This window comes from Mizuhopecten yessoensis, unplaced genomic scaffold, assembly GCF_002113885.1.
Source record: "Mizuhopecten yessoensis strain PY_sf001 unplaced genomic scaffold, ASM211388v2 scaffold6719, whole genome shotgun sequence".
Lineage (NCBI taxonomy): Eukaryota > Metazoa > Mollusca > Bivalvia > Pectinida > Pectinidae > Mizuhopecten > Mizuhopecten yessoensis.
In genome coordinates this window covers 1524395-1537225 of record NW_018406690.1, presented here as the reverse complement: position 1 = coordinate 1537225, position 12831 = coordinate 1524395, and the positions used below count along the sequence as shown (strand labels likewise).

Below are 12831 nucleotides of genomic sequence, written 5' to 3'. Positions count from 1 at the left end.
CTAAAAAATGTCCTTATTTTCTTAATAAGCTTACATGTTTTTGCTGTTTTGGAGACTGAAAGATATTCTCTTTACTGAAGAAAGTCAAACGGAGTTTGTTGTTGTACAAGGCTTTTCTTGTGTACACGTCATTAAAACATCTAAGACTTGGGGACTTGGAACCCATGCAAGCATTGTTACTACCACCTAGTCCTTAGAAATCACATTTTGCTTTACGACATTTTCATCTTCATCGTCGATCTGCTAAATAAGACTGCGGTAATATCAAAGTTTATGTACAAACAATACACGTATTAAACGTGTCGCAACGTTTCAAGCCCGACTGGTCCATTTGCCGAGATATTGATAGACTCTCGAGTGTCTGAATGTTCAAATATGTTATTATGACTGGTATAGCAGATGTCGGTATTAAAGCTAATTGGCCTGCATTATGTTGTTTTTCTATCCTCTTATTGGTTTCTTTCTTGGTTTGTTCGTCTTCGTCACTTGGGCCACCACATCCCTAACCTCAAATATCAACCCCACACCTCATCACTCCGGCTCTACCCAAATGTCACCTCAAATATCAACCCCGCTTTACCCAAATGTCGCCTCCAATACCAACCCCGCCCCTCAAATATCAGCCCCGCCCCTGACAATTCCGGCTCTACCCAAATGTCGCCTCAAATATCAACCCCGCCCCTTATAACTCCGGCTCTACCCAAAATGTCACTTCAAATATCAACCCCGCCTCTACTCAAATATCAACCCCGCCCCTGACAATTCCGGCTCTACCCAAATGTCGCCTCAAATATCAACCCCGCCCCTGACAACTCTGGCTCTACCCAAAATGTCACTTCAAATATCAACCCTGCCTCTACCCAAATGTCGCCTCAAATATCAACCCCACCCCCCAATTGTCACCACAAATATCAGCCCCGCCCCTGACAATTCCGTCTCTACCCAAAATGTCGCCTCAAATATCAACCCCGCCCCATAATGTCACCACAAATACCAACCCCGCCCCTCACAACTCCGGCTCTACCCAAAATGTCACTTAAAATATCAACCCCGCCCCTGACAACTCCAGCTCTACCCAAAATGTCACCCCAACCGTTAATGGCTTGGCCTAAATATCAATTCTTTACCGAATTGCCAACTCAAATACCAAATTGTCACATCACTCCAGCTCTGTCCTGTAAATAAATGACGCATATTAACAACAAAAATCGTCAAGGACCAAAAGAAACGCACTCCAAGTGCCTGGTAATAAGACAGCGATGACTGACATTTACAAACAGTTCTTTGCAAATTTGTGTATGCACAATAAGGGAGAAGAACCAGCTAGATGACCACCAAGTGCTAGCCAGTATACCAACAGCCTCTCTCTCGAAAATGTCACCACAAATATTAACACCACTCCTCATCACTCCTGCTCTACCCAAATGTCACCTCAAATATCAACACCACTCCTCATCAATCCTGATCAATAAAATGTCACCTCAAATATCAACACCGCCCCTCATCACTCCTGATCAATAAAATGTCACCTCAAATATTAACACCGCCCCGCATCAATCCAGCCCTATAAAATGTCACCTCAAATATCAACATCACTCCTGCTCTACCCAAATGTCACCTCAATATCAACATCACTCCTGCTCTACCCAAATGTCACCTCAAATATCAACCTCTCCCCGCATCAATCCAGCTCTACCAAAATGTCACTTCAAATATCAACACCGCTCACATCACTCCGGATATACCCAAAATGTCACCTCAAATATCAACACCGCCCCTCATCACTCCTGCTCTAGCCATATGTCACCTCAAATATCAACCCTACCCCGCATCAGTCTAGCTCTACCCAAAATGGCATTCCAAATATCAACACCACCCATTATCACTCCTGTTCTACCTAAATGTCATCCCAGATCTTAACCCCGCCCGCATCAATCCAGTTCTAGCCAAATATTAACCCCGCCCCGCATCATTCTAGTTCTACCCAAATGTCATCCCAAATATCAAGCGTCCTCGATCACCACTCCATTTCTAACCAACAGTCACCTCGGATATTAACCTGCCCCTCGCAACTCATTCTCTATCCAAATACCACCTCCAATATCAATCCCGCCCCTGACAACTCCGGCTCTACCCAAATGTCATCCCAAATATCATCACTCCAGCTCTACCAAAATGTCACCCCAAATATTAACCCCGCCCCTCACTGCTAGAGTTCTACAGAAATATCACTTCCAATTTCAATCCCAACTCTTTTTATATGCAATTGATGATTTTCAAAAGCGTGTTAACTGTATTGAAAGAGTTCCATTCAAGTCAATTTAAAAACAGTCTTTTTATTCTGATTTCGACATTGAAGAAAATGTTCGGGTTTGTTGCGTTATATCAGGTAATGCTACTATTATACACAGCAGCATAAGATGCATTATGGCGTCATAGTTATGGTGTCATCACGTGCTCTTTAGCATTGTGACGTCATTTGATACGCTTCACAACCAGATCGTGTTAGTGTCTATATTGTCGGGCTTTCCGACCACATTGTCTGAAGTGTCGTCAGAGCATCAGAACATATTGTAATTAGGTAAGTGTTTTTACCTACACCATTCCTGTCAACATGTGAAACACTACATTGTCTCTAAGTTATATTTCTACTGTGATTTTGACATTTTTGAGTTGTTAATGAAAAATTCATCAACTAAATAAAACTCCCACCCGCTCATTTAACACGCACCATTAATTGTATCTGCATGTCTACAGAACTCCCCATTGATGCCTATGCTATCACTGTTTTTCTTTCGTGTTGCAGATTCAGCATGGATACAACTGTAGTAGATGATAAATGGAAGGAAACACGCGAGTTTTTGGGGAATGTAACGAGGTCTTTTGAGATAACATTAGACAGTGGTAAGTTGGACAAATCTCGATACAGTAGAACACAAGTTGAACGAATCATACTCATACTGATATAGTTGATATAGTAGTCGACACCAATGGAAAGCTCCCGGTAGCTTCTTGCGGCACATTTTAATGTCCCTATACTAATACTTGATTTCCGGCGCGTATTGATATGGAAGAATTAAAATCCAGAAATCTTACAAAAGGTGAGTTAAAATATTAAATAGTCCGACAGGATCTTGCTAATAGCAGGAGGCATATAACAACTATTTCAGCAGGAATCATCAATAACGAGTCATTAATAACGATTAACAATGTTTATTTTGATGGAGAAGACATAGAAAAAGATAAAGACATGTTTTCATGCAATTTTACAGTTGGATCACGGGGATAACCGATCCTAGCTATGGACGTCATTTCCAGTTGATTCTCTGCAGATATATGTCTTATGGTGAAAATATAATAGTTGCAAGATACATTCTCATACATATTCTGATGTCGTAGTAACGGGCATGTTACAAAATGTTAACTAGCATTAAATATTTTAGCACTACAAATTAGAGAGTGTGTCTCTGTAGAAACCTGAACTCCCAGCTTTAATGTTCCGTATGCCAACTGTTATATTAGTTTTAATTAACATTGGAGAGTATCCGTCAGGGAATACATTGTTATATTTTGTAAAGGGTCACACATTGTTATATTTAGTAAAGGGTCACACATTGTTATATTTAGTAAAGGGTCACACATTGTTATATTTTGTAAAGGGCCACAGATTGTTATATTTTGTAAAGGATCACACATTGTTATATTTTGTAAAGGGTCACAGATTGTTATATTTTGTAAAGGGCCACAGATTGTTATATTTTGTAAAAGGCCACAGACTGTTAAATTTTGAAAAGGGTCACACATTGTTATATCTTGTAAAGGGCCACAGAATGTTATATTTTGTAAAGGGGCACACATTGTTATATTTAGTAAAGGGTCACACATTGTTATATTTAGTAAAGGGTCGCACATTGTTATATTTTGTGAAGGAGCACGCATTGTTATATTTTGTAAAGAGTCACACATTGTTATATTTAGTAAAAGGTCACCAATTGTTATATTTGGTAAAGGGCCACAGATTGCTATATTGTGTAAATCAATACATTGTTATATTTTGTAGAGGGTCACAGATTGTTATATTTAGTAAAGGGTCGCACATTGTTATATTTTGAAAAGGGCCACAGATTGTTATATCTTGTAAAGGGCCACAGATTATTATATTGTGTAAATCAATACATTGTTATATTTTGTAAAGAGTCACACATTGTTATATCTTGTAAAGGGCCACAGATTATTATATTGTGTAAATCAATACATTGTTATATTTTGTTAAGGGTCACACATTGTTATATCTTGTAAAGGGCCACAGAATGTTATATTTTGTAAAAAGCAACAGATAGGTATATTTTGTAAAAGGTCACAGATTGTTATATTTAGTAAAAGGTCACCAATTGTTATATTTGGTAAAGGGCCACAGATTGCTATATTGTGTAAATCAATACATTGTTATATTTTGTAGAGGGTCACAGATTGTTATATTTAGTAAAAGGTCACCAATTGTTATATTTGGTAAAGGGCCACAGATTGTTATATCTTGTAAAGGGCCACAGAATGTTATATTTTGTAAAGAGTCACAGATTGTTATATTTAGTAAAGGGTCACACATTGTTATATCTTGTAAAGGGCCACAGAATGTTATATTTTGTAAAGGCCCACAGATTGTTATATTGTGTAAATCAATACATTGTTATATTTTGTTAACGACCACACATTGTTATATCTTGTAAAGGGCCACAGAATGTTATATTTTGTAAAAAGCAACAGATAGGTATATTTTGTAAAAGGTCACAGATTGTTTAATTTTGTAAAGAGCCACAGATTGTTATATTGTGTAAATCAATACATTGTTATATTTTGTAGAGGGTCACAGATTGTTATATTTAGTAAAAGGTCACCAATTGTTATATTTGGTAAAGGGCCACAGATTGGTATGTTTTGTAAAGGGCCACAGATTGTTATATTTTGTAAAGGGTCACACATTGTTATATTTTGTGAAGGATCACGCATTGTTATATTTTGTAAAGGGCCACACATTGTTATATTTTGTAAAGGGCCACACATTGTTATATTTTGTGAAGGGCCACACATTGTTATATTTTGTAAAGGATCATACACATTGTTATATTTTGTAAAGGATCACACACATTGTTATATTTTGTAAAGGGCCACAGATTGTTATATTTTGTAAAGGGCCACAGATTGTTATATTGTGTAAATCAATACATTGTTATATTTTGTAAAGGGCCACAGATTGTTATATTTTGTAAAGGGTCACACATTGTTATATTTTGTAAAGGGCCACACATTGTTATATTTTGTAAAGGGCCACACATTGTTATATTTTGTGAAGGATCACACATTGTTATATTGTGTAAATCAATACATTGTTATATTTTGTAGCTGAATATCTACAGAGAACCGGACGAGAGTATGTTAGGCGATACAGCCGTGTAATTAAATGCAGTGAACCGCCTGGTAAATACATTATCATATTAGTATATTTAGTTACATATCGTACATCAATACACATGCTCAATGTACAGATACGTGGTATTTAGATTATGTATATAAATATTTTAAGAACAGATGAATAGTATACAGATACAAGGTATACAGATCTATGGTATAAAGATACCTGTGCATATAGATACCTAGTATAAAGATACCTGGGCATATAGATACCTAGTATAAAGATATCGGGGCATATAGACACTTAGTATAACGATACCTGGGCATATAGATACCTAGTATAAAGATACCTGGGCATATAGATACTTAGTATAAAGATATCCGGGCATATAGACACTTAGTATAAAGATACCCGGGTATATACTATAAATAATAATAATAGATACTTCATGTAAAGACACCCGGGCATATAGACACTTAGTATAAAGATACCTGGTCATATAGATACCGGGCATATAGATACTTAGTATAAAGATACCTGGGCATATAGATACTTAATATAAAGATATCCGGGCATATAGATACTTAATATAAAGATATCCGGGCATGGAGATACTTAGTATAAAGATATCCGGGCATATAGATACCTAGTATAAGGATATCCGGGCATAAAGACACTTAGTTTAAAGATATCTGGGCATGTAGATACCTAGTATAAAGATATCCGGGCATGTAGACACTTAGTATAAAGATATCCGGGCATATAAACACTTAGTATAAAGATACCCGGGCATATAGATACCTAGTAAAAAGATACCCGGGCATATAAACACTAAGTATAAAAATATCCGGGCATATAGATACTTAGTATAAAGATACCTGGGCTTATAGACACTAAGTAAAAAGATATCCTGGCATATAACTACTTAGTATAAAGATATCCTGGCATATAAACACTTAGTATAAAAATATCTGGGCATATAGATACTTACTATAAAGATATCCGGGCATATAGATACTTAGTATAAAGATATCCGGGCATATAGATACTTAGTATAAAGATAGCCGGGCATATAGAAACTTAGTATAAAGATAGCCAGGCATATGGACACTTAGTATAAAGATATCCGGGCATATAGATCCTTAGTATAAAGATAGCCAGGCATAGAGATACTTAGTTTAAAGATATCCGGGCATATAGCTTCTTAGTTTAAAGATACCTGGGCATATAGATACTTAGTATAAAGATATCCGGGCATATAGATACTTAGTATAAAGATATCCGGGCATATATATACTTAGTATAAAGATAGCCGGGCATATATATACTTAGTATAAAGATACCCGGGCATATAAACACTTAGTATAAAGATATCCGGGCAAATAGATACTTAGTATAAAGATATCCGGGCATATATATACTTAGTATAAAGATACCCGGGCATATAAACACTTAGTATAAAGATATCCGGGCCTATAGATACTTAGTATAAAGATATTCGGGCATATAGATACTTAATATAAAGATATCCGGGCATACAGATACTTAGTATAAAGATATCCGGGCATACAGATACTTAGTATAAAGATATTCGGGCATACAGATACTTAGTATTAAGATATCCGGGCATATAGATACTTAGTATAAAGATATCCGGGCATATAGATACTTAGTATAAAGATATTCGGGCATAAAGATACTTATTATAAAGATATCCGGGCATATAGATACTTGGTATAAAGATATCCGAGCATATAGATACTTAGTATGAAGATATCCAGGCATATAGATACTTAGTTTAAAGATATCCGGGCATATAGATACTTCATGTAAAGACACCCGGGCATATACACACTTAGTATAAAGATAGCCGGGCATATATATACTTAGTATAAAGATATCAGGGCATACAGATACTTAGTATAAAGATATCCGGGCATATAGATACTTAGTATAAAGATATCCGGACATATAGATACTTAGTATAAAGATACCCGGACATAAAGATACTTAGTATAAAGATACACGGGCATATAAACACTTAGTATAAAGATATCCGGGCCTATAGATACTTAGTATAAAGATATCCGGGCATAAGGATACTTATTATAAAGATATCCGGGCATATAGATTCTTAGTATGAAGATATCCAGGCATATAGATACTTAGTTTAAAGATATCCGGACATATAGATACTTCATGTAAAGACACCCGGGCATATAGACACTTAGTATAAAGATAGCCGGGCATATAGATACTTAGTATAAAGATATCTGGGCATATAGACACTAAGTATAAAGATATCCGGGCATATAGATATTAAGTATAAAGATATCCGGGCATATAGATACTTAGTATAAAGATATCCGGGCATATAGATACTTAGTATAAAGATACCTGGGCATATTTCCGTCTTTGCGTATTGCAGAGTTCTCTTCTCTTCAGAACAGGTATTGATTGTTACGTCACTTGATTAAGAGAGTAACATCATCAATTTTTGAGAAAACGACGTAATTTTCTCGCACAAACCAATGACGTAACAATCAATACCTGCTCCCAAGAGAAGATAACTCTGCAATACGCAAAGACGGAATAGATAAATGTACTTTGAATCAAGATATCCGGGCATGTAGATACCTAGTATAAAGATTTAACAATCCGTTCTACCACTCGGCACCTATGTATGGAACCGTGATCATGCTCAAACATAGATTCTATGCTCAAGCTCAAGTCCTCATTCCGTTAAAAAATTATTCAATTTTCACATTTTTACAATGATTCGAAGGAATTTAAGAGAGGCATAACTGTAGCAGAATACCTTCTGAAATGTTCAAAATAAATGCTCGTCAGTATTATAATGTACATGTGTAATATGATAACTAGTTGTTATACGAGTAACATAGCTGCTACCTATTTGTTGAACAAAATGGACTCGGTGTTGTTCAAGTTAAGGTTTTTACGATAAACGTGTCATTTATTTGTTGATGATGTCATCTCGCAGCACCGACTGGGACCCTCTCCAGTGAATTCCGGGAAACGAAACAGAAGAGTGATACCAGATCTGACGAGTGGAGGAAACTACTCTTTCAGAAAAGTTATCCTGTTGAGTTTGAAAATGGTGAGTAAATCAAAGGACTGACCACGTAAACCAATTAATATAATCTTCTCAAAAAGTTACAGCTTTAAAAAAACTGAAATACAAAGTAAGTAAATCTACACTTAATACTCTATATATATCGTTTATTCGACCTGTGCTAGAATATGCTTCTTGCGTGTTGGACGGCTGCTCCGAACATTTGTCCGACTCCCTACAAAAAGTACAATTGGAAGCAGCAAGGGTCGTCTCCGGTCTTACGACCATTGCTTCACGCGAGCCATTATATTTAGAAACTGTCTGGAAACCACTTAAACAGAAAAAAGAAGAGCAGAAACTGTGCACTTTTTATAATATTCACAAATAACGTGCCCCAGCTTACTTAGAACACCTAATCCCACCAAGCAGACGTGATTAAACAGGGAGTTAAGAAACCCAGACACTTATCAGGCATCCCGTTGTCGTCTTGACATTACAAAAAAATCTTTTGTTCCGTCGTCTATACATTTATTGAATATTTTTAGATAACGGCATTAAATCCGGTGTTTTTCTTCAGACTTTTAAGAGTAAAATTTCTCGTGTACCTCCATCTGTGCCTGGTTATCTGCATACTGGAAATTGCTATCTTTCTGTACTAAATGGCCGTATAAGGCATCGTTGAAGTGGTTAATTTGTCCGTCCCCAAATTGTTTATGCGGTGACGAACCTTTTACAATCGGCATCGAATCTGCTCACTCCCGACTTCCTTTCCCGTCTTTCATCTAGTTTCTCTTCCAATCCCCCTTTACTTTTTGTGATGAAGTTGATTTAGACAAAAAAATACATCTACCATATTATTATTTTGGCAAATGTATCTCTATGTACATAGTACGTCACGTGATTTAAATGTAATTCATATGCTGTATTCGTGGAGAAGAGCTTGTAAGTTGTTAGAGCTTATCTCTCATCCATTTGTCTGTTTCGACAATAAAATATGTTTAAATCAAATCAAAGGAACATAAATATAAATACTTACATCAACTGTATACGGCACAAAAACTGACACACGAAAGATCATGTTTGCTTTTTGGTGTGTGTACAATTTACTTGTTTAAAATAAAAAATACTTGGCGTCGTTTCCTCACAACATTAGAGACTCAATGTTTTGACTAGTACAGCTTCAATTGCAACAGTACCCAGAAAAAACACGTGATCGGGTAGGTGACCCCATACCTTTTCACGTCCCATCGGGGAATTGAACCCCGGCCTTATTGGTGAACCACCCGATCACCTAGAGGTAGATAACTAATTAGATGATAAATCTTTAGTAGGATATGATATAAGATTTGGGTAGTTATTAGTATATGATGCTGGATGTTAGAATGTTTATTAGATTATAGAGGAAGTAGAAAGAAAATTATAATATTTGTGATTTGTAGATAGATAATATCCATATTTTTTTCTGATAACGGTATATATAAAACCTATATGTAATCAATATGGTTACTTTTGTCGTTGAAGAGTCCCACTGGTACAAAGTGTTACAGCGTCATCGGCCGTGCCGTTCCCTGTATGATGGACTCGGGATGGTAAGTAGGCGTAGTTCGTGACAGAACACTGATATTGTGTTAACCTGAGTGTTTTTGCTTGGTGTTTTGTCTTGCGTGCCATATATTCCCCCTGACAAGCCGATCAGAACGATACAAAACTTTCTATTGATTTTTTTTTATCGTAAGATAATTTTCAGAACTTCACCTTCAAAATGGATCGGCTAAAAGGAAAGAATTGGTATTAATATTAAAAACAGAAGTATACCTACATGTCATGTCTACCATACGATCCCCCCCCCCCCCCCCCCCCCCCCCCTTTTATCGTCTGTGAAGTTTTCATACATGTACTGTTGTTTTTTTACTCCAGTTCACACCTGCACATGTCGTAAAGGTGGATGCATGCGTCCAAACAGACTTCACTTTCGTCAGAAAATGTTTCTTGCTGGGCATGGAGTCATTCGAAAAGGAGGAAAAGACGAGCGGAATATGGACAATGTGCTGCTGTGGGCGACAGTAGAAAGTTCCACACCAGATGTGAGAAAACATCTGCATCGCAAGAAACTAACTCAGATATTATTTTTAGTTTTTTTACAGACATAGACTTGTAGCAAGTATTATTTGTTCATACATGTATGAGAAATAATCGTTTAAATCAAATGTTTTGATAATAGGTTTATAGAGGTTATACGCATATATAAACTATGCCGAATGAAATCGTCAATATTGAAAAAGTGGTAGATTACAAGTATAGAAATGATTACTCTAGCATAATTGTATAATGAAAGAGATAAATTAAAACATTAGCAGGAAATAACCTAATATCTAAATAGATTCACACGGAGTAGAAACACATAAACACGGATAACAAAGTGTAAATTAAAATAGCAGAAGGACAAAAAAAGTGTATAACATGGAATAGTATATAGACACAAATTCGACTTTTCTTCTGACAATAGAGGTACCATATAATAGACGTGTTCACGGGATGGCGAAGATATATATAAATATATATTTGTATATAGAAGTTAAGAAAGCGATTAAGATAAAAAGTAGGAGATATACGGAGTATTTGTGGAAATATAACTGCAAAAATGGAATGCATGTGCATGCATTTATAAAGCTGCGGAGATAGAATAGATAACCAACTTCACGCTGGTGAATAGATAGGGGAACAGGGTGGTTTAGGGTGTTAAAACAACTCTAAAGAGTGGTGAAGATTGGATAGCGTCACGGCCTGTGAGAATGATTTAGACGTATTACTTACGATTCGAGATGATATTTTTATGTGTTTATCTATCAAAGCAAATATTTTCGGATAACAAACAAAAAAATCGCAGATACCATTTTATGATTGTAGATATATTAGTAAATATATCTAGCTGAGGCTGTAATTTTCGGTGGAATTACATCTTACTGAAATGGGTCGCGACAGAGCTTCCCCTTATGAAGGTAGCCGATCTTTGTCGCTACATTTGTAGTTGAAATGATAATCGTAAATAAATTAATGTATTTTGATATAAGGTTGTAAATTGATAAAAGTAAAATTTGAATTAACAGTGCCGATTGGGAGTGATCTTTAATTTGATGTAGTAGTTAAATTCAATGTATGATTTTAATATCTTATTCGAATTTGATCTAATGATCTCGATTTTTATAGAATATGTGGCGCTGTGATCTTCCTTAAATAGTGAGTAGTGAAGCGGACGTAAAACCAATCAATCAATCAATCAATCGATCGATCTCCATTGATAGTGAAGTAAACGACATTTGTTCCTTTACATAATTTGTGAGTTTGTTTCCCTAATGCAAACTCTATCATTTCATCCTTTTGTAATATGTATATAAATACATAACGTGAACTTCATTTTAAAAATTCATCTTCGAAAAGGAATCGAAAACACTATTCAAACATAATATTGTACTAGTTCTTACAGTTTGCACTAATTCGTTTCTATGGCAGGACTGACTACTATATTTCGTATTAACTAGTTCACTCCTGAAGACACATTTGAACTCTTCCAATTCAAAGGTTGGAATAGTTCATTATGAAATTTCAGGGCTGAATGAGTTAAAATGGATATTCTTTATCTTTTTTTCTTCTTCTTATGGTTACATAACAATACAATAAATATGTTATCAATATTGATGATATATTATTTATTTATTTAAGACTAGATATATACATTTTAAAATTGGACGGTATTATACAGATATTTCGTTGGCTAACGTGTTTATATACTATGAATTTTAATGTGACTCTACAATTGACTATTGTATACATAATTATAAAACTGTATTTTATATTTTGATACCCGGTTTTTTATCTCTATTCTTCTATGTTAAAGTACATGTTTTATACGAAGTTGTATTTAGTCTAACATATATTTTATGACGTGTTGAATAAATATCACGTTGTTTTGTTACCTATGATACTGTGTTGTCTTACTCATACATGGTCACCAGTACACCACAGCCTCAGTACGCAAAGACAAAATTGCGTCTCTTTTAGAGTTTGTGCAAAAATGAGTAACCAGACACGAGGACACAAAAAAAGGATAAAATACAAGCGGCGGGGACATCAAAATGGACAAAACAAAAAACGCGGGACATCAAATGGACAAAACAGAAAACGCGGGACATCAAATGGATAAAACAAAAACCAAGGGGACATCTAACTGGTCAAAACAGAAAACGCGGGACATCAAATGGTCAAAACGAAAACCAAGGGGACATCTAACTGGTCAAAACAAAAACCAAAGGGACATCTAACTGGTCAAAACGAAAACCAATGGGACATC

General features: G+C 35.7%; 1 protein-coding gene across 1 annotated transcript; it reads left to right on the top strand.

The window, feature by feature from the left end:
* The first annotated feature begins 2489 nt into the window (after positions 1 to 2489).
* Positions 2490 to 11020, top strand: LOC110452481. The gene is made up of 6 exons (XM_021501042.1): positions 2490 to 2581; positions 2807 to 2904; positions 5401 to 5475; positions 8412 to 8528; positions 10005 to 10072; positions 10401 to 11020. Exons 2-6 carry the CDS (start codon positions 2814 to 2816, stop codon positions 10548 to 10550), a joined length of 501 nt encoding a protein of 166 aa, XP_021356717.1. The 5' UTR covers positions 2490 to 2581; positions 2807 to 2813; the 3' UTR covers positions 10551 to 11020.
* Positions 11021 to 12831: the final 1811 nt, after the last annotated feature.

Coding starts and splice junctions, on each gene's coding strand:
- LOC110452481 (XM_021501042.1), top strand. CDS start 2,814: ATGGATACAACTGTAGTAGATGATAAATGGAAGGAAACACGCGAGTTT. Junction 2,905..5,400: donor TGAGATAACATTAGACAGTG/GTAAGTTGGACA, acceptor TATATTTTGTAG/CTGAATATCTACAGAGAACC. Junction 8,529..10,004: donor TCCTGTTGAGTTTGAAAATG/GTGAGTAAATCA, acceptor TTGTCGTTGAAG/AGTCCCACTGGTACAAAGTG.